The sequence below is a fragment of the Heliconius melpomene genome, chromosome 1, assembly GCF_056956725.1.
Source record: "Heliconius melpomene rosina isolate 202511_hmr_F chromosome 1, ASM5695672v1, whole genome shotgun sequence".
NCBI lineage: Eukaryota > Metazoa > Arthropoda > Insecta > Lepidoptera > Nymphalidae > Heliconius > Heliconius melpomene.
This window is the reverse complement of record NC_140389.1, coordinates 3651186-3675812: the sequence shown is the minus strand read 5'-3', so window position 1 is coordinate 3675812 and position 24627 is coordinate 3651186. Positions and strand designations below refer to the sequence as shown.

Here is a 24627-nt window from a genome sequence, read left to right as displayed (position 1 = left end):
TTTATCTTTTACCATAGACTGTGATGATAATATTATGATGAATTTAATTTCAAAGTTCGCCTGTGAACGATTATTTTAAGCTTCCCGCTGTATCCCATATAGTGAGATAATGAAAATATTAACTATTTCATTCCTCTGCATGGGAATCGAACCCACATAGCGCTTACAGTCACACATTTGTACCCTGCGCCACGACGGCCTCAATCCCCACTAAGGAGCATAAATTACTTTCATTTTCCCAGACAGGTCCAGAACTGGAAAATGTGGTGATCTCTACTACTTAGCACGCAGTCTACAAAACTGGGGAAAAGCGTTATTTATTCATTGATCAAATAAACTTTAATAGGCGTATTATTTGCAAATACAAAATATATTTATATGAATATTTGCATGCAATAGAGTTGTTTATTAAAACCGTAACCGCAAGGTCACAATTATAACATGCTGAATACATTTAATGTTTGTTTAACTGTAGTCACGATAACATTGAAAATGTGATTACAAATACCACATAATTATTTTATACATTGAACATGACATGAGTTTTTTAGCTATACGCTGCATCCTGCACATCCTGCAGAGTAGGAAGATGGAACCTGGGAACCTAGTGTTAAGAAATTCCGTCCCATTAAAACATTTTCAGTACCCCACTTTCCGCCGAAAAAATGAATGGAAAGAATGAACTAATGGAACGTGGTATAATTATGTCAAATATTTAGAAGAGGCTAGTTTCTAAGTGAGCAGAAAAATGCAAAATAAAGTGATAAAACGTAACTATAGAATATTTTTACGATAGTTTATCTATTTGAACAACACTGTTAAGCTATATAAAAAGAAATAAAGATTTTCTAACTCAATTCAACAAAATCTTTTCTAATATTTTATAGTAATTTATATCAAACTGCATGTTTTAAAAATAATCTAGCATTTTTAAAATGCTACCACTGAGACTATTGAAGTATAAAAACAGTGCAATATCGAGAGACGAGTGAGAATAGAAAAAAATCTATTGACATCTTTGACGAGGTGTTGAAATATTCAACCTTTGATATTTTCATTTTCAGAAGCACCAAATATAGTTTCAAATAAATAATCCTATCTCATACAATACAAAATATTTTTCTAAAACTTTAAATACCAGGTTTTATTTTATTCATTCAAATAAAGAGCTTTAATTTTTTTATTTAAAAAAAATATCGCTTTTTTAGTTTAGTTTTATGTAAGTCTCTAAGTAGTTTTAAGTATTTTCTTGATTTCTATAGATAATTTTATTGGAAATATTCGCTATAACATATTTAAGCTTAGTTCTTTGAAAACCCATGCATGACATCGATAACAATAAAAATATGGTTACGAGTTTTAAGATTATTATAATTTAAGATTATTTTAAGGGGAGGCAGAAGGAACCTGGGAACCTAATATTAAGAAACTCACGTTTTCCATTTTACGCCTAATTCAGATACAATTTACATTCAAAATTAACCGTCCTTTATCATCTATCATTATTTTTTTTATTTTTTACGATTTTTTTCATACATATAGAAGACTATAACTTTCACTAGACCAAATATGCATACATATGAAATTAAACTAATGGCCCCTTGATACCACTGCACTATTTTATTAAACGGTTTTATTTAGCTCACCCCGTTTGTTTGTTTGTTTGGGTCAAATTTAGTAATTGAAATTTAACCCTCTTCCCGTTAACCGATTGATCTGAAATTTGGTATACGCCTTTGATTCTGGTGACAATACAATTATCCATATTCAATATTATTGTGAATCCAAGATGGCCGCCGCTACAAGATGGCGGACAACTTAGTTTTTTTCAATCCCATCAATATGGATATCAAATGAAAGGGCTTGTCAAGTAGAATTCAGTGGACTATACAAAATCAAAATCCAAGATGGCCGCCACTAGAAGATGGCGGACAAGTTAGTTTTTTTCAATCCTATCAATACGGGTATCAAATGAAAGGGCTTGTCAAGCAGAATTCAGTGGACTATACAAAATCAAAATCCAAGATGGCCGCCTCTACAAGATGGCGTACAAGTTAGTTTTTTCGATCCCATCAATATGGGTATCAAATGAAAGGGCTTGTCAAGTAGAATTCAGTGCACTATACAAAATCAAAATCAAAGATGGCCACTGCTACAAAATGGCGGATAATGTAGTTTTCAATCCCATCAATATGGGTATCAAAATAAAGGGCTTGGTAAGTATAATACAGTATACTATACACAATTACAATATGAATCTCCCACCTAAGTCAAAATCTGGTATCCTGTCGAGGACTGTGTGGCTATAGGGTGCCTAAAAATTATACGTCGCTAGGGGTACCACCCAAGGTAAAAGGTAAAAGCGCGCCGAGAACTGTATGGCACTAGGTGGATAAAAATGATATGTCGTTAGCGTTTTCCCCTCAAGATTCAGGCACATCTTGTTGTACATAGCCTTGTCCCTCTATTGGACCTCTGGGGGGGTCGTTCGTAACATTCTCCATTAACCTTGCAATAATGAGACATCGAGCCTCATTTCAACGAATTGAATAGCATGAGAAATAAAAACTAAAAACTTAAAAATAAAAAAGTAAAAAAAAAATTTTAAGTTAAACGGTTTTATATTGCAGATAAATGTACTAAAAGCTAAAAAATAATTTCATAGAAATTATGATTACTAAAATAAAATCGTGGGGACACTTGCTACTTACCACTAGGTGGGTGAAGTCTCACGCTATGTCTTTCAATTGTAGATATTGGACGTGCCCCACGATTAAATTTTAGTAATCATAATTTCTATGAAATTATTTTTTAGCTTTTAGTACATTTATCTGCAATATAAAACCGTTTAACTTAAAATTTTTTTTTTACTTTTTTATTAAATAAGGAAACAGGATTTGGTAAACATTAATAAGCGCTATCATCAATTATATTGTGGAAGTACTTCATTTAGATAATTAAAATGGCACTTCAGACACCCCTCACTGTACCAACTAGCACGATGAGATGCGGGTATTGTAATAAATAAATGATTAATTTAATTTAAACAGAATTAAAATTATATTAGAAGTTAGATGTATGTTAATTGAAAATTTCTCTTAGATTCACTCCGTACATATCAGGGTAGGCAGAAGGAACCTGGGAACCTAGTGTTAAGATAGTGCATTCCCCTTAAAACACTTCCGTTCCCTATTTTCCGCTGAATTTTTGAGACATTGAGTGTCCGAACTCAATGAAAATGAAGTGAGAATTGAACTCGTAACCTGTCGACAAACAGTCGCACGCTTGTGCCCCTGCGCCACGACTGGCCTCGACTCTCTAATAATTAATAAATAGTTCATTAAATTTTACTTACATGATTCCTCAATAAGGACTTCTTGTTGACTTTTCACACTGCACATGACTAAACAAAGAATTAATTTCAACATAAAACCCACCCTAAGCAAAAACATGTTGGTACTTTAAATTTTACATATAGACATCACTTAAATACACTGTTTTAACATTTTTGAAATGATTTTATCGATATCTTTGAAACATCACTATCAATCAATTAGATCTTCCCGTTACAACACTAGCTATTGTACACCGATGTTAGAATCTGAAACAAGAAATAATGTATTATTTAATAATATGGTTTTTTTTATATAATGTTATAATATAAGCAAATCTATATATATGTATATATATATATATATATAAATAAAATATCTGGCTGTGATTTCAAAATAAACTTGTTTTTTCTTTCTTCTCTTTCTTCTCACAAGCAATTTTAAAACTTTATTCTATCTGCCTATCTATCTGTCTTTCCCTTTGCCTTTGGTTAATCTCCTGAACAGCTGAACCGATTTTTATAGGACTAGCAGAAGGGGTTGTGACATAGCAACATATAAGCTATATTTTATACCGAAATTTTTGCGGGATCGGAATTTACGAGAGAAAAATTGCGTTTTCCGTACGTGTGTACCGCCCATTTAGATAGATGGGAAATAGCTTAACATTTTTCAATAGAAAAATGAAAATACTTACTAAAAAAACTAATCAATTTTCTCTAAATTTACTTTAAAAACAAGTGGGCAAAGCCTCACTGAAGGGGTTAATATTTATTCATTTATTGCTTAGCATTACCAAAGCAGGAAAATTTTACGATAAAAATAATATAATCATTTCCATTTATTCAGACTGAAAATCGACCTTACAACCGTTCCTTTTACAGAGAAAGAGAAAACGAAATCAATTTAAAAACAATAATTCCCCCAAAAAGGAATCGAACTCACAACTAGGTACCGCACCACGATACCGTCAACTAATCTATTTATTTTTCAAATTCAATCACTTAAAAAGAATAATAAAAGTTAACTTTAACGTAATTTAAAGTTAAAGTTAACTCAATCGAGGCCCACTCTGACCACCCACTCTCTTGACTCTACAGATTAAGACGCTATATCGAACACATAAATGTCAAGCCTACACTTTAATGCGTTACTTACAACTTACAACACACGTATTGTCGTAAAATTATACATTTACAAGTTTATTGGGGCACGGTGGTGTGTGGCAGTGGTCGCAGGTTCATAGGATACTTAGCAATATTTATAAAAAAATATATTTTTTAGGGTTCCCGTTGAACTAACAATTCAACCCGTACTTGACAGTTTTTTTTCACGCCGTATCCCGCATATAGCTGGATAGACAGAGGGAACCTTGTGTTAACTAACTAACAAGTGCGAAGTGTTGAGACACTCTGTTCTTTACGTATCAATTTTCTAGACATTGCGTATTGGGTGATAGAACTAAAAGCAACGCTTTTGTCTTCTTTTCAGAGCGAGGAAATGAAAATAATTCACTCCCCCTATTGGGAACCGTTCCACAAACGTCGCGTTCACATAACGGGGTCCCACTGCGCCCTAACGACTTCAATTTGCTTAATTTCTAGATTATTTTGTCATAAGAATCTTGCTTTGTCATTAGAGGCTCTTTAGCTCAGAGTTGCGTGAATCCGTTATAAAAAACATTGTTCCGTAAAGTGAAAAACGGAATAAAAGGAAAAATCTTATTCTTAAGGAAAATCCTTATTCTTAAGTAAAACGAACACTGTATACAATTAACAAAATTACAAACCTAATATTACAGAAACTTAAGATATTTTTTGTTTTCCTCCTCTTTAGCGAACTTACCAGTTAAATATAAAAATTTGAAACTATAAATACAATACAAAAATTGAACCTACACCCACCTACTTTAATAATTAAATTCACAAGGAACTTGTTCATTCAAAATACGTTCTCCTAAAGCAGACTTATTTATGAAATATGGATATAACTTCATACATATCACAGCATTATTCACTTAAAATATTCTCATATATGAGCACTTTGGCATGAAATTTCGTTCAGAATAGCGCAGTCATAAATAGCAACGTTCAATTTAGTTATGGATATTTAAATTTAAAATCAGCTACAAATTATCTTGATGAAGCCATCATGGTGCTGAAAGTGAATGCAGGTTATGCAACGGTTGTATATGCAACCCCGGTATCTGATATGCATTCTGCATGCTAGAGCCAACCTAGTGTCAAAACACTAAGTTTCTTACTTTTCGCCCAATTTTCGAGATATTGCCTAGTGTAGAAATCGGACCCATGGCCGTCGCGATTGCAGTCATACCTTGCACCACGATGCCATTGGGTATGCTCTATATATTTTAAAATATTATCGTCCCTGTTCATTTAGACAATAAACGGTGTTAGGTATCGCCACACATCATGTAATGTTTCTGAAATCACCATTAAGCTTTGGATTTAAAAAAAAGGCAGCGTTAGGTTCCGTCATTCAACACAAAATACAAAGGGATCACGATATTTGATGTAAAGTGGAGAACAGAGTGTCTTCATTATAGATTTTTCTCTTAATACTTTGTTTAATGCAAGAGGTTACTAAGGAAAAAGAAATACTATTTAATTTGTTAACTGCAGCCATATGCGATTTAAAATTTTCAAGTTGCTCTCATTAATTAATTTAATTTAATTTTTTTGTAAAGTTCAGTACTGAATGCTCCACGCTGCAGTCCTCGAAATCAGGTAACATCTGTATTTAATTCCGCTTTCAAATATTTATGTTGCTTGTAGCCTATTTATTCCTTTAGTACTAAAAAAGTTTATAGAATTAATACTACAGTAAATGCTATAATCATTTACTCTATTTCTTCTCCCAAAAAAACGTAATGTTAAGTCAGTATGGTCTCTAATCTGTACACGAATTTGACAGATTGCTTGATGGGTGGTCAAACTCACTTCACTTCACGCTGTATCCCGCACAAAGCAGGGTAGGCAGAGGGAACCTGGGAAAATAGTACTAAGGAACTCTGTTCCCATTAAGATACTTTCGTTCTTGAGAGTCGAGACAAGGAAATGAAAATGTTAAAAATTAATTCCACCCACTAGGAATCAAACCCACAATCGTCGCATTTATCTACAATAGCCTAACTGAGAAATAAAAAATAAAAGTAAAAAACATAGATATTATAACAAGAAATTGGTTTATAGTATAACAACCGTATATTACACCGTGGGCGAAGTTCTGAAGCATCAACATTCTCACGTTAGCTCCTTGTTTGTTTGATTATAGTTATTAAACTATTCAATGCCCCCGGCGGTTCTCGACGCGAACTGTTACTGACATTCCGATATTTTTTCTTATTACTTTTACTTTTTATATGAATAGAGAAGATATAATTTGTTTTTAGGGGTTTCTTTTTCCCGTAAAACGTAACCGTTTTTTATATAAGGAAAAAAATATACATTTACAAAAATTTTATTTTTCAATAGAAATACCTGAAAAACAAAATTGTTAAAGCATTTTTTCATTTCATATGACTATTATAAATTAAAAATTATTTTATACCAAGACCACTAAATCTAACATAGATGAATTTTAGCATGTTAGAACTTGTTTGTGCATTTAAGTTTTAGTTTTTGACTAATTAAGATGATGGTTGTAGTTGTTTTAATTATATTAATGTATGTTTGTATATATATAAGTATTGTATGAAATTCACCATGTAATCTAAATCGATAGGTTACTTCCCGTGATACGGAACCCGCGGTAGACAAGTCCGTCTCACACTTCACTATTTTTTTTAACAATATATATAAAAAATATTTTCTCGAAGCTTTGTTGTTTTTTAACAAGCCAAAGAAAAAAACTCAAAAGAATTTATATAACTCTCACTCCTTATTTGAAAGATAATTTTATAGTGTTGTAAAATGTATTCAGATGCCTAAATTATTAGTTACGAGATGCCTTAAGATTTAATTTGCGTGCAAGAGCCAGTATAATGATAGGTTGGGGGCTGTTAAATGTTCAACGACGGTAGTGGGTTCTAGTCTTGTTAGTTAAATGACTCTGTTTACTTAACGATTGTATTATAAGTGTAATGTATTTAAGATGCAGTGAACGTAAATTCACGATTTTTGTTGCGGCAGGGCAGGCAAAGAGAATTTAGTGTTAAGACACTATATTTCCCATTTTTGAGTTGAGTTTATTGTGCCTAAAACATATAACCAATATTTCAATTACTTCAATATATTTTTTAGTCATAGTAAAAATTGTAAGAAAACCCATTTTATAAATCCTCAAGAAAGACGGCCATTACAAATATATAGTAAGAAAGGCGAACACGTACATATATATATAAACCGGGCTACATTACGCGCCCTGAATTTTTTATCTTTGCAATCCTTCCAATTCTTTGTGTGTGTAAAATAATAATGTTTTTGATGTTATTTTTGATTAGTTTCGTCTATCAATACAAAAAAAAAAGACAAAACTTAAGAAAATATATATTTCTTATCATCAATATAATAAGTATATTCAAATTTTGCAAAGAAAATCAAAACAACTTAGTAATAAATATTTGTCTTCAGTTTCACACTGTATGCCATATCTGTATAGCAATCTAGTTTTGAGATGCTTTTTTCTTTCACTTTCCGCTTTATTTTTAAAACATTGCGTATTGAGCGGAACTAAACGCTGCGCTTTTTCGTCGTATCAGAACAAAAAAAATAAAAATATTTCGTCGGCCTTATTAATAATCCAACGCACAAACATTACGTGTAAAATCAATATTTAGTAAATATAAAACACTACAAAAAATACTAACTCCTTTAATTAGAAATACAAAAGTAGGTGAATTAATTAAATTTTCTGTAAACAAAATGATGAGATACTCTAATTAAGGTCTTAATTTTCAATTACATTCTGTAATCTTAACACGGTCCGTTCTTAGATGGACGTTTCAAGAACTCGTATAATCTAAAGCTCGATCCCACCTGACCTATGAAGCTTTGCGTCCCTTTGTGTCTCATATAATCCTTATATAATACTGAAATAGTGTAAGAAGTATTTGAGAATTAAATAGGTAGTATTGTTGTTTCGAGTAGATGAAAATTGTGGATTCATTATTTGTTTAAAGCCCCAATAGTGCAGTGGAACAGCGTAGAACTGTAAAAGAGACAGTAGCTTCAATCTGGTCGCGGGGAATTCATGATTTACATTTCTCATTTAAAAATAGTTTCGGTAGTTTTTGAAATAATAGGTGTATTTGACGTCAGTTTAGTTTTAGTTAATTACAAATCAACACAGAAATTCCCTTTTTATCGACATCATGAAAATATATTATTTATGGAAGAAGGTAATAACCTAACAAATAGACCTTTTAATTTAAAGGTCATGAGAAATGTCACGTGATGAGACTGTTATATCGGCGTAGAGGTAATAGGTATTATTAGTACACCAACTTAGAATAATATATCTATACAGTGGAGGGGTAGTCTTTTCTTTTAATATTTTTTAATATTAATCCAAATAAAACCTACCTAAAACTAGGTACCTAAACTAGGTTCCCACATTCCATCTAACTAACCTGTTATGTACGAGATACGGCGTGAAGCTAAAAAAAACAATACTCTCTTTTCCTCCTGAATCTTTAATCAATTACTGATTAAACTATTTTTTTTTCATAAATGATATTTAAAATAAGTTTCAGTATTCAATAATATTTACCCAAAAACATTATTATTACAAGGGTCCAACCAATATACGAGTAAAGCCAATATATTGTATGTAGAACATGTTATCAATAGTTAAACCCTTATCAGCTAGAGGCTATTTTAATATATGTATACCAAAGATGTATTTAAGGAAACAGACCAGCATCGCCATTGTGGGCGTAGAAATAGGGGGGAAGAGGGTGGGCCGTGGCCACCCCAGAAATTTTTGTAACAAAAAATTATTCTATACTTCAACATATCTGTTCAAGCCAAGAGTCCAGCTCCCCCCAGAAAATATCTCTACCCACAAATTATGTAACTAAATCGTTGGTTCGTATGTAATTTTGAGAATATTTTTGTATGTTTTCCCTGCATATGCGAGAGTAGAAAGATAGACACAGTTGGCTTAATTTTAAGATACTTAGTCTTCCACTCGCCATCCAATCTTTCGCGAATTAAGAATCCTTGATTGGGAACACATAACCATCTCGTCTACAGACTTACACTAGCTTCTCTTTTTTATAATGACAAATCAAATATACTTTAATACGTTTTTAATCTTTATTCAGTAAAGTTTTCCATATAACAGGGCTTGTCAGCATCTTACAGGAAGCTTTTACGGTATTCGGAAAGTTTTAATGAACTTCAACCTACTTGGCGTGTTTAACATTAATCTTGCGCATGTCCAAGTTAATGTTAAATTTAATATACTGTTGTTATTAAACAATAAATTTAATTTATGTTATTAAATTATTAATGGTACTTGGCATGATTGTGGTGTAACTTTCTAGAGATAAGTGTTGTTAGCTTCATGTTATATCCCTGACATGGCTTAGATGGGAACCTAGTGCCATATTTCTGTGGTGGAACTAAACGCCGCGCTTTTCATCGTTACCTGAGTGAAGTAATGAAAATATTTAATTTCCTCGAGTGCTAATCGAACACACAACCTGTCAAGTTTAGAGTCCCATCGTCACGACAGGCCTCGATATAGAATTGTTATATAAGTAAAAAAATATATACAAAAAACCATAGATATAAAATTTTAACTTTGTTACATGTTTACTTTAATAATATTATGTACATATTTCTAAGTGCTTCTTATAACTATGCCTCTTAGCATGATCGATAGGCGCTAGCGACCTATGTATGACAAATTGGGCCGCTACGCCCACTACTTAGAAGAAAAGTATGGAATTGAACCAACATTTTTGTTTCGTCATGATTTCCAAACGAGTGGTAAAAATAGATATAATTAATAACAATATACTGAAATATTTTAAGAAAAAGAAATATTCGTTATAATATTCGTATAATCGTTTCATATTGCAAAAAAAGTTTAGGTGAGGTTTTTTTGCAATGTATGAAAATTTTATTGTTCTATTGAGATCATATACACCGTGGAGGAATAGTGGGCAAATATTCTTTAAAAAATTCTCATAGCCGTTGGTTTGATCCCCACTAAGGGAAATTGATTCATGACACTACGTTATAAAATATTATAGTTACTAAGTTACTAAGTTACTAAGTCTATTTTATTATTTTTTTTTAAATTAAGCAAATGGACGAACCCATAACCATCACGATACCACCACTCCATGACAGCTCAAAAGTCATATACCACTATAAAAACTACACTAATTAAAAAAATCTATTAATCCAAACGTATTCCAACTTCGCTTGTTAAAAGTGCAGCATTCTTCCACAACGCGAACATGTCGGACTCTCATTTAAAAACACATACAATAATGTGGATTGTATGAAAATACAATATTTTTAATTAAAACTTATACAGCTTTTAAATTAAGCTATTATGAAAATAAATTTATATTCTATACTGTTTCCATTTCGACCTCGACCTACAAAACTTTGAGCTTAATCTTTTTTTAATAACTTTAAAAGTGAAGAATTCTTGGGAAGCGTTAATTAAATATTTGAATACTATATTTTTTTAATTAAATCTAGTGACTCTCTTTTCTTAGTAGATAAGACAAAGATGATTTTACTTCTTTTGGAAATAAAATTTCTATTGACTTAACATAAAATAATTGTAGTATATTAAAATTTTTTCCAGAATTATTGCTAATTTATATAATTTCTTGGTAGCTTTACTTAGCTTTTTGTATAATTGTAAAAGGTGATTTCTGAATACAAACCTAGAGTTCCTGAGATTATCGCGTTCAATCCAACAAACTGTTTAGCTGTATAGTAATAATATAGACTCATATGTTAATAATATTCATTTCCCATATGGATATTATTGTAAATAGCGTCCTCTAAAATAGATTAGTCCCTTGCGTCTTCCAATACGAATTGAGCATCAAATTTATAGTAACCTGTCATTCCAATAACTAAGATTTATGTTTGAAATAACTATGTTTATTAGATAATAATTTAGTTTTTGGCATATCGAGCTGTTTTAAAGATTAAAAAAGAAAACAAAAAAAAAACTAATAAATCGTGATGCAGTAATTATATTACCTAAATGAATAAGATTATGGATTCAATCCTATTTGAAAAATGCTTATTCTTAATGTCTATATAACACACTACGCGTATTCAAAAAGGACGGAGAATGCAGAATGGAGTGTTTTACCTCCTAGAGCATATCTTACTACTTAAAGCCCCATTTTGCTTCTTTGCCAGAGCGAAGAAATGAAAATTTTAAACATATATCCGAGTGGCCACGACGGCATCACCTGATATTTAGTTAGTAAACGTAATTGGGAGAAAATGCACGCTTTCCTGATAAGTGAGGATCAAATCCAAAACCACCTGGTGTCTGGTTGTAGATTCAATCCCCACTGAAGAAAATTTAATATGTATATTTAAACAAATTTATACGTTTATATTTTCATTTCTTCGCTCTGGTTTTGCAAATCACGACGTTAAGTTTCGCTGTCAACAGGCTCCTCCTGAATTCGGGAAATGGTGTGTATTACTACTAGGTTTCCTCTGCCTACCCTGCTGTGTGCAGGTTACAGCGTGAAGTTGTTTTTTTAATTAAATATAAAGTTAATGGGTAGAAAACAATTAAATGGCCTCGATTCCTTTACCAGCTCTTAATTAAGTTCAGCAGTTAAAAGTTTAAAAGCTTTATCGAATGTTTTTATTTCATTTCAACTCGTAGAAAGTTTCTTACCGCATTGTGTAAAGGGTGGAAAAAAACTATGATTCTTTCAAAAGTAGTATAGAATAAATTCAAATAATAAAACATAATTATTAAGAGATAGTAGTGATTAAACACTCCTCTTCCCCTCTCTTCTCCGCTCCACTCATGAAGGTAGCGAGTCTTGTAAAGATGTGATACACAGACAGTTTGGTAAAAAGGTGTAGTGGTAAAGCATCTGATTATAGATAGATTTTACCGAATGAATTATTTTCAATACTTAGATAGACAAAATGCGCCGTCGAGTTACGCTACTCAACGAGAGAAATTCAGGCGGAAACTGAGTACAGACTGTAGTAGTAAGCTGAAAAATAATACTAAAGTGTTCAACCGGAAACCGAACTGGCTATCTCTATACAAAGTAACTATCTGTATAAAACATCTTACATTTGTATAAGTTGATAAAACATTACATAAACGTTTTTCCTCCAAAGAATAAAATAACTAAAGCGAAATCGGAAAGTATCTTACGTAACATCCACTTTCCTCGCTCCTTGAGTACATTGTCGTGCAAATAAATGATACGTCGTTACACAAACCCTTATATTATTATTTTATTTTTATTATTATTTTTTATTATTATTAGATTATCATTATTATTATTTTTCCCTAGCCTGCACCAGCCCATTGTTGGGCAAAGGCATTTCTTCCATTCTGGTCTATTTCGCGCTATTGAGCACCAGTCAGGCCTACAATGGTCTAGCTCGTCTCGCCATCTCCGTTTTGGTGTGCCAATTCTCCTTTTAGAGCTTGGAATCCATCTGATAGAAGATTTCGCCCAAGACTCTTCAGGCATGCTGCAGACGTGTCCGGCCCAGTTAATTTTGTTTTTTATACTATTTTTGTATGGTTTTTATTGTATTTGAATTTTTATGTCTACGGTATAACAAGACTAAGTACGGCGTTAAGCTCCGCCTAGAGCTAGCAGCTAGAAAACGCCTTAAGAGTCTGTCTATTGTGTTATAGTTTTTCTTTTTTTTTTTCAATATAAATTTTGCTTTACAAAAGAAATGACTGGACTGATAATTCTATTCGTTATTACAGAATAAGGTATTCAAATTTTATACGAGAATTTTGATATTTGTAGACGACCGGAGTTGTTTTTACGAAATAAAGACGATAGGATAACAGAATATTTGTCATTTAATATTTTCCGTTGTAATGTTAAATATTCAAATAATTTCAAAAAGGAAAAAGAGAATCTTGATGTTAAAATATTGACTGAATATAAAATACTAAAAAATTTAAACGAATGTTACATATATTCTTTCAGCTTCACGCTTTAACCTTAACATCGCAATTCGCGTTTCATGCCGTAATCCGCAAACAGCAGGGAACCTAATGTTAAGACACTTCTTTGCCATTAAGACACGTCCGTTCCGAACTTTCCTTCGAATTCTAAAGGCGATGCGTGTTAATTGGCGCAATTTAACAGCGCGCTATATCTCGTAACCAGAGCGAGGACTTGAAAATGTTAAATATGTAATTTCCTCGAGTGGGAATCGAACCCACAACCTGTTACACGCTTGTGCCTCTGAGCCATGATAGGCTTAGTATATAATAAATTATTTAAAATATTATAAAAATCAAAATCACATCGACATATTTATTTTGTCCAATGATAAACAGCCGTCGTTACTTTCGGCCGCCGTGATGTGGAAAGTTTGGCATTTGTCCTTTCCCTCGCATTCTATTTTAGGTTGTACATAAGATTTTTCCATACGAATATCCTTTTGTGAGAAAGAAAATTGGTAAATTATATTATATCCTATAGATGCTATCTTTTTATGTTTCAGATATAGTGGATACAATATATATCTTGTTAAGTGATAAAAAGATAGAGATATGCTTCGTAGAATTTTGTAATAATAAAATGTATATTAATAGAAATAAGTGATGCCATTGTAGTATAAGTAATATGTAGACATATAAATAACATTCATGATTGTGGATCAAATCCCGTCTGAGGTAATATTTTTTTTCACTATTCAAATTAAAGTCTGTCTGTCTCGAAAGTTTAAGCAGCACATGGAAAACAGTGTCTTAACACTTATTTAGATGGTACTACCACTTTAAAGACCCACCACCACCCACAACGCGCCTGTAGCTAATCTGATGTTACACGGGGTCGTGGATTGTGGTCATCACTCGCCATCAGGTGACAATAAAGAAATAATAAAGAAAAATGTTACAAAAACAGGATAGCTTCTAAAATTCAAAACTTTTATTTATTAATATATTACCACGCGGGCGAAGCCGCAGATAAATACTAGTATAAGGTATATCTAATCTTATTTCAACGTTCCTATATAATTTAGTATACTAAATTATAACAACAAACAGACGACAGGTGCTACCGTAACGACAAGCCTATACTGAACTTAACTGATAAAGTTACGTTTCAAATAACTTAATACTTAATGTACTACCGTTTATAAACTAACTAGTCACTATGACTTTAGTTGCGTATTAATGGTGTAGTTCCAGAGATATTAATCGAGATACAAATAGAGACTTGAATAGGAAGAAGGAACCTAAATTATTTTGACGTGCACATTTTGGTTATTTTAGAGATTTTGCGGGACGATAACCGGAACTCAACGCTGTAATTTCAGTTAATTTTTTTCAGGGTAGGCAGAGGGAACCTCAGACACACTTTTCACCAATATTGGGGACAGGCCCAATATTCGAGATTTTTCTCAACTCGATCGAATCAACAACAATCATGTTTACATTAAGATTTTCTCATAAAATGCTATATCGATTTTAATAAAACTAACAAGGAACACAATAACAAAAGTGTGAAACTTATCACCCAGAATAAAGAGAGCTTTGTCTAAGAAACCTACCACCGTCGAACCCACGCACTGTTTGCTTTCCTTATCTCATCACTACGTTATTTCCTGGGCTTATCTCCCCCCAGGGCGAAGTAATTTCTTCCTTCAATCCTCGGTCTAGTGCTGGTAATCGTTTAATAAGATACGCTTCCGATTTGTAATCGTAATGTTTGAAGTGTAATTACATTTGAAATGGTTTTAACCAGTAAGCCTATGTGGCTTTATTTGCTGTGTAGGTGGTCGATAGTTTGTTTCCTTTTGTTACTTTACCTTGTATATGACTGGGTAGACAGAGGGAACCTAGTGTTAATACACTCTGTTCCCAACTTTTCGCTCAATTTTCGAGACATTTCATGTTGAGTAGCACAAACCAATGCTGTGTTTCATCTGATTACTATAGCGGAGAAATAAAAATAATTTAATCTCCCAAATGGGAATCGAACCCCAACTCTCTCATTCGTAAGTAGTAAGACGCTGTGCCATGAGGATTATTTTATGCGTTATTTTATATAAGTTACAGTATACTTCAATATAACCAATCGCTCGTTATCTAACAAATGGTCACTCATCACATAATTTATTTTTATATTGTTGTTATCTCAATCTAGGATCCTAGTGTTAAGACACTCTGTTCCCATTCAAACACTCCCGTTGCCTACTTGGTGGAACTCAACCAAAGCCAGAAAATGACAATATTGAATTCATTGCCTCGAGTGGCAATCGAACCCACGACCCATCGCGTTAACAGTCACATGCTTGTTTTCCTGCGCCACGAATAAATAATATAATTTTATATAACGACTATTATAAAATCGAACTCATTATAAAATTGAAGTTAAAATTTTTACTACGAAAATTTTCTTCGACCCGCCAATTCCCAGTGAACTAGTTTAGAGCGTCTATTAAAGTTGAACAGCGTCAATAGGTTCATTAATTCAGTCTAAAGGAACCTTTGTTCTCCAGTTAACATCCCTATTCACGGCGCGATTTATTTATTTCACACCTTTTATTTACGTGAAAGAGCTTTAGGTGGAAATGCAAAATACCTGTTTCACTCTCAAATCTTGCTTAGTTTTTATTTGCAGTAATTAAAAAGATAGTATTAGATTACTTTAATTTTTTTTTAACTGATTTCAAATAAAGATGGTTATGAGTTTGGTATATAATTGTTTTATATTGTTAGAATTAAATATTATTTGAGTATAAATCAAAAATAGAGCGTGAAACAGATTTGAGTATGATGATGTAATTAGGCTACTCAGGACCAACTGCCAACTGCAAGTCCACTGCTGGACATCGTGTTGTCTAATGGCACGCTGGCACTGAGCTCGATCTTCAGCTCTTCGTATCCAGCCGAATTACATTTAGTACATTACTTAAGGGTCAATCCAAATTTCATCAAAATCCGTTGATTAATGTTTACGGACATCCATATGTTGGGATATTTATTTATTTTTGCTTATCCTTTTTCAATTTCCGTACTTTCCCTTACTAATTGGCAAAAAGGATTTTAAGCATATTTTTCCGCTAAAATTTTTAAGCCAAAAGTCCAATTTTAATAAAATTATCACTGGATTTCACTTTTCTGGATATATATTTTTTGTAATTTATCTACCTGCCATACCTTGGATTCTCCACTGGTTGTATTTCAACTACCAATAACTAGAATTCTCAACCTACATAGATTTACAACAGTTACCTTTTTCCGTTTACTTTTATTTAGCTCCAATCTAAATAAGGAGAAAAATTTTAATAACGTCTTTAATTAAGCTTAGCTTAATTGGACTTCCCGTTCCTCGTAATAGTAATTATTGGTTTATGAGATTTTTAATTATAAAAACGTATAAATTTATATATTCTCTTAGTATTGTGATAGAAGATGTTCAGCGTAATAGGCCACCCGTTAAGTTGAGAACAAAAAATGAAATTGAATGGTTTCAAAGTTCTTCCATAGTAGATCGTCCATATAGTGTAAGGGGGCGGAGGTTACTCGATTAACCAAGAAAATAGAATCAATGATATTTGAGGAAGATCACATAGGAAGCATGAGGACCCTCAAAAAGGCATGTATGAAGAGTTGGATGTGAGTGGACGAGGTTAAAGAGTTCAGAGATAGTAGCGTTTGTCGATTCGTTTTCGTTTACTAACCCGCTAAGGATAGAGCGTGAAGCTAAAATAACAGAGCATTATTAACTTTTATTGATATATAAAAAACGAAAAATATTGAAATTATGAGAGCGAAGCGAAGCTAAACGAACATAATACTATAATATTCATCTCCAGTATGACATAAATATAACAGGCACAGTCATATAAAAGTATGTACTCGTATATAAACAAATAATGTTCATTGTAACGATGCAACAATAAAATATATCAACCGCAATAAACTTTTACAAGTATTGCCCTATAAAACATACAAACAGTACTTACGAGTTCTAAACCAAAAAGTTACGTAATACCAAATCATTAATGTTAGAAATTTAGTAGAAATATAGGGCTTGCTCAAACGGAGTGCGTTCAATTTTTTAATTAGGTCAATTAGTTAGAACATTTTTAAGAAAGTGTCAAAAAATAACAATAAAAGATGTTATTTTATACTAAAACAATCTCCCGTTAAGTAAAGAAGGAACCTTTAAATTATACATATGTATATTCTATACATAGGGTAGGTGCTATACAGGTAGAGTTCCGCCGCTAAACAAATATCGCAAAATTAAGCGAAAAGATGACAGAGTTTTTAATAGATTTTTTTTACTATTGTATTTATAAACATTCCCCTAAATATTCTACATATCGCATAAAAACCGCCATACAAAATACAAATAGAAAATTAAGAAATAGAATAAATCTCTCACAAAAAGCTCAGTTTGTAAGACACCTTAGAACCATGTCTGATTTATGATAACACCCGTATACAGTGATTGACGTTTGGCCCATTTCCGTCAGATATAAAGAATTTCCATCATAAACTTCAGATGCGTTGCTAAGTGCATGCTTTTAAAAAAAACGTTTGTACTTATAAAAGGATCTGCTACTTTGTTGTATATTTCTATAGTTTTACATCTTTTTGTGATACAAGTTATATTAAAAGTATCACAAAAAATCTGCATCTTAGACTATTAAAGGTAAAATGCAGATTTTCTCTATTTCTGTAAAACATATTAGGAACTAGAGAGCGCTAATACGAATTCTCAAGAAATCATGCATTACTACCTTTTCGAGAAATCGAAGAAAAATATATAATAGAATCTGTTACATATCTGAGATCTTTACAATAAAAGATTTGACTTATTATGTATTTTTTTTCCACTTAGAAATATAAGATGTATATGTTAATACAACACCTACTAAAACACATTACATCGATTGTAAAGAATTTTCTACTATGTTTAGGGATTAATAGAATATCATCCTTTAATATAATTAAAATTATATTTGAAATATTCTAAAATATAATTATAATTAAATTTATAATGAAATTACGGAATATGAATATTTCTCACTTTACAATGTGTGAAACAAATAAACTTTTCCATTGAACTTGATCGTTTTTATACCGACTACCGACTCTACCATTGTATTATAGCGCCATCTAGTATCATCTTGTAAGCACTAAATAAACTGGGACTTTGATATTATAATTTTTCAATCGGGAAATATGTATGTATGACAGAGGTAGGTAACAAGAATATTTTTTTTCCATGCTCTTTTCTATTTTGTAGAGTAGGCAAAGAAAATCTAATACATGATCATTAAGACACTACGTTTTCTACTTTCTTTTCATTTACACTAATAGCGGAGCTTCAAGCGACGTTTAGCCTTACAAAAATTAAAAGATATCTGTACGATTTTCCTTACGGCCTCGGTTATTTTTAGGCCTTGGTACCCCTTAATAGCTCGATCTGATATCAAGATAAAACCGTCACGCCACGTCTCTTTTAAATAATGTATAATCTCGATAACTAGTGAGTTCTAGTTGAAGTGTTTTAGACAAAAGATTAGAAAAACAAGCAAATTAGTGGTTGGTGGTAATGGTCAAGTAGTTTAAATTGTTTAATATAGGTTGTGAATTCGATTCCCACTAAAGGGAAAAATTATTATATAATTTTCATCAATAATTAAGTTATTTATTCATCAATAATTCATCAATAATTAAATAATTTTCATCTGTAATATAGCAATATAAGAAAACAATATAGCAGCCGTTATTTATAGGTAGGTATTTTATAAAGACAAACCTACTATATATGAAATATATCAATCCTTCCGCTGTTCAGCAAGCATTATCGAATATGAATGGAAAGTGGAGAGCGGAGTGTGTTGACACTGAGTTATCTCTGCCCACTCTACAATATTACTCTAAGTATTTATAGTCTATTCTAAGTCTCTAAGGAAACACAAAGTAATAAAAAAAACATTTCTCAATACATTATTTACTATACGCAGGTTTGCGTGAAGATAAAGAAACCCAACGATTTGTCTTCATTAAACACGATTTAAATCACAACGCCGTAATACAAGATTGATGATTGTTAAACTAATATAAGAAAGTATAACAATATATGTGTGCCGAAATAGTAAATAAATAAATTAGTTTTATTATAAAAATCATATATATGTATGAAAGAATATATTTTTTAGCTTCATATTTTATTACAAGGCAGGCGGCCTGGAGCGCCTCTAGTGTTACAAAGGTCATAGGCAGCGGTCAGCACTTACCATCAGATGACGCGTACGGGGGTTTGCCCTCTATTTTCCATAAAAAAAAACAGAAAGCAATGTTTGTTTTAAGACACTCTGGTCTCCGAGGCATCGCGTGTGTACGGAACTTTATCTACCAAGGCCAGGAAATGAAAATAATTCAATTTCCCAAATCTGAACGACAAATTGTAATTAACATTGACTATTCAAAATTAACATCAATTGTTAATATCTATTTGTCAATTGTAATTAAAATATGCCCAACTCTATCCCAAATGTGAACCCATAACCATCGCATTTACAATTAAAGGTTTTCCCACTGCCCCACGAAGGTCTCTACTTATATCTATGGGTCATAATCAGAAAAGTGGACATTTTCGAATTCGTAACGTAACTGATAAGTAACAACACTGATAATGTTTGTTACGAAACTGATGACATAAGGCATTATATACAACAAAGTAAGGATATTATACGAATAAAACTACTGTTGTTTTTATTTAATGAGACACAAATTAAAATTTTAAAGATTCAATCGTTGAATTAACAGATTATAAATTTAAGAAAACATAACAAAGTGACAATATTAACAATATAATAATGCTAGTTCGTAACGTAATAAACTTCTATTTCTAGTTAGAGATCACAAAGTTAATGATAAAATTAAATCCACTTTAAAATATATCAAAATTTGAGTCGTTATCACGGGAATTAAGTTTAATTCTTTATAAGTGTTTATTCCGCATATCTTCATATTTAATAGGATTGGTATTTTTAAGACGTTCTCTATATCTTTTATGTGTTTCAGCATTTGACATAGGAGCCATGACGCTTACTGAAAATAAAAAAATATTTATCAATAGATATTTAATAATATTTTATGTTTATTGTTTAGATCTTTAACAACGCTAGTACAGAACGTATTTGTTTTTAAATAAAAGCTTCACCCACTTGAACTACATATTTATTAATTCACTATCTCCAGAGAAAAAAATAGTAATTACAAAATCACAACTAATTTCAGGAAGAATAAAAAAATTTTTTAACTAAATCGGTTAAGCCGTTTCTGAGATAAGCGTGCACAAACACATTAGACAAACAAGCAAACAGGCAAAAAACTTAAAAATCATTATTTTTGGTTACTTTACGTTATCAAAAGTCACCAATTATTTTTTTCATATCCCAGCATTTTTTTTTATATACATATCTTCCGATGGTAACGTAATTATGAACTAGGCTTCATATTTTCTCAGTTTCGTTACGTAACGAAATATAACGCAATTGAGAATAAAGTCTGAGAAATTCTAACCTTTTTAAATATTTGCTCATAAGCCACGTGTTGCATGTGTAAGCACTGAAGTTCTTTTTTGAGATTTTGTAAAAAGAAGCAAATAACATAAACAAGAAAACGAAATTATAGAATACTTACCAAAATAAAAGCCGTTTATAACCCTGAGATGTAATTTCACGCATTCCCTCTAAAACATTTGAACCCCTCAACTGCTGCGAGAACACTACTTGTTGTAGCTACGACAGCATTGACTTTTAGAATTATGGTGCCACAATAAAAACTAATATTAAACACCATCCAAAATAATTGCATTCATAATTTAATTGTACGTTACTAGCCCTGAGTAACAAAAAAGACAATATTTTGGGACAAATTTACTTAATTCATATATATTATTTATTAAATAATATATCAATAAAAGTACTTTTGTTTAATATTTTGCATAAAGTAAAGTAATATAAACATATCTGAAATCAAATAAAACCATAAACATTCGTAACAAATCAATTTTTAAAAAGTAAAGTGGTGAATGGGACACGAAAAATTGTATGGAAGCATTTTGAAAAGTTTTTTGCAACTAACAAAAAATACTATTAATAGCCATAATACATTTAAAATATTACAAAAATCTTTAAGTTAATAAGTAAATTTATCGTAAATGGCAAAATATTTAAATTATCTTTAAAATTGTATTTTTAAAACGCATTCAAAGTAGCGGGACAAGAAAAGACACAAAATGTACACTTTTTCTGATTATGACCCCTATATCTTTTTTCATATCTAAGAAACATACATTACGAATAAAATAATAATAAATAATACAAGTAAGTAAATAGAACATGAAGGGCTATTTATTTAGTTTTTACTATTTGCTGATGGCAAACAAACGCCCACGCTACTTGAGTTAATTTGTTCTAACATATATATAATTTTATGTTAGAGGCATATTAAAGAATATTGGATCTATCTAATATGCGTAGGAAGTAACTGTAGGGTGTTTAGATATAAGTACCTGGCTGATAGCGATGGTACTATTTTATATGATTTTCATATCTAGGCGATCCAGAGTGAATAAGTTAAAATATTCATAAATAATAATTTATTCTCTCGCAGGAGTCGAACTCACACCCGTCACGTTACAGTCACAACCTTGTGCCCCTACGACACTACCGACTCAATGTCGTCTTTTTATGTATTTAATAAAATAACGCATAATAAAAACATTATCAAGCGGTAGAGATAAAATACGAAAATTTGAAATTAATAATAAATATTAATATTTATTTACAACGGAAGCCTTAATTACAATTTATATATTTAAAAGATGACTTTTATTAAATTTAGATAATGAAATGGGTTAATGCTAAAATTACAACTTTAATGGTATGAGTAGTCAAATTATTAAACGTTTTCTAAAGAAAAATTTTATTTCTTTTCTTTATAGTATAATATTTTAAACATGTCAAAAATAATCTCTCTAAAATGAACAAATAATATGGTCAAATCCAGGGCCACATGCTAGTACAAATTTTAATTTAATATTCTACTCTACTAAAGAAAATCCAGCCAGAAAAAGAAAAACCAGCAGTATTAATGTATCTTTTGCATAAAAGTACTGCTCGAAATTAATTAATGCCTTTCAACTGTGTTATATGTAAAACTAAAATATTTCAAACGTGAAAGTATTTGAAAATATTATTTTTAGGAAAATACTGTTCTTTACTATGTTTATTAAATCATTTGGATATTTTTACTATAATAAACTGATTTTTACATGCGAACCCACGTCCATAATCTAATAGAAATAATAAAAAAATGTGTAACGAAATGTTTTACCACTAGGTTCTCTCTCACTATCCTGATATAAGAAAAAGTACTTCTAGTACCTTTTCACAAGCTTTTATTTAACTTGCCATATTATTTATCAATGTGTGTTAGTTTATGTGAAATCTTGCAAACTCAATTTCAAAAGCAGAGAGAATCTAGTGTTAAAACATTCCGTTTCATTTACTAGTGTCCGATTGAGCTGAAATTTGAATTATAACTTCACTTCTGATGATAATGAAATTACATAAAATAATCAATATTGTTGCTAATCTACAATTACCGCAACAACAAAATCGCGAAAAAACAATATTTTTTGCACAACTTACCTAAAATATAAATAGTATTTTATGTTATAGAGGCAACAGAAATACATTATCTGTGAAAATTTCAACAGTCCGACTATCACGGTTCATGAGATATAGCATGATGACAAACAGACAGACAGACAAGAAAGTCTTAGTAATAGGTTCCCGTTTTACCCTTTCGTTACGCAACCCTTAAAATTGCAGTCTCAAAGCCCTATTTTAATAAGCACATATTTTTCTATTAAAAACTTATCACAGAATGTAAAAAGCCGAGTCTCATTTAAATGCCTTTGATGGCTACGCCTGATATTGAACAACTGATATCTTCTTTACTACATATTTTATTAGAACTTGAATGGTAATTTACATTAAATATATATAGAGACCAACACTTTTATATATAAATAAGACCTTATACAAAATGTAAGAAACTTTAATGATAAGTAACTTTTTTAATAAGTGTTAATTTTAGTCAGTCAATTCCGCCGTCGCTAATTCTTTGATATACTGCTACTACTTTTTAAGAAATATATTATTTAAAATAAAAATTTAGTTCATATTTATCAAATTAATATTTGTACAACTTGTAAAAGTATATTTTGTGTAATAATGATGGTTTAATTTGGTTGAAAAAAAAAGTTTTATTAATAAATATTTGCTATATCTGCTCTATTGCATACATACTCGTACACTCGTGTAAAATTTTATGCCCAAAAATACCTGAAACGTCTTAAGTGGAAAACTTTACGAATAATAATTAAAAAGAAAAATAAGTTATAACAATAAATTACTTTATATCAGGAATTAAAGATGAATATATTAAGAAAATTCCTCAAATCTTCTTACAATAAACATTTAAAAGGACTATACAATAAATATTGCACTATTGATAAAATAATTGGTTTCCAAAAAACTAAGAATACTCATTTTATTTCCTTAATTATATTTTTCAAAAAAATATATCAAGCTAAATAATTCCTCATTAAAACCCAATTACAAAAGCTTCTCCACACAAACTTTTAATTACCTATAACCAAAACTTACCCAAAAAGACCTAATTTTCATACAAAAGAAAATATAAAAAAAATTACCTTGAAATCAGTAAAAAATCACAAAAACACAATTCAAACACAGCACAAACACGAACACGTAAAACGTAAATTCTGTACCAAAGCTTCCTCGAGCTTTACACGTCCTCCCCTTTGACGCGCCGACATTCGACTAACGCTGGTCTCCTTCCCACCGGCTTCACCCCCGCTTGATCCATGGCCTTGTAAATGGTAGTTCCCTTATCCTTGTTTTAGTTAATGCTAAACGGATATATTAATGCAGAATGGGATAAAAATTAGCACTCTCACGCTTTATCCCGCATAGGGTAAGCAGAGATTACCTGATGATAAAACACCTCGTTCCCGACTTTCTGTAGATTTTTATGCGTGTTGAGT

The 24627-nt window shown here is 31.2% G+C and overlaps 1 protein-coding gene across 1 annotated transcript in view; it reads right to left on the bottom strand.

Moving 5' to 3' along the window:
- The window catches only part of LOC146540984 (B-cell receptor CD22-like), a 58866-nt gene extending 34471 nt beyond the window's left edge, over window positions 1–24395 (bottom strand). The window contains exons 1-2 of the mRNA XM_085188289.1: window positions 24274–24395; window positions 3356–3601 (exon numbers count right to left, since the gene is read on the bottom strand). Coding sequence (XP_085044415.1) covers window positions 3356–3452 — 97 coding nt within the window. The 5' untranslated portion in view covers window positions 3453–3601; window positions 24274–24395. The remainder of the gene's footprint in view (window positions 1–3355; window positions 3602–24273) is intronic.
- Between the last annotated feature and the right edge of the window lie 232 nt (window positions 24396–24627).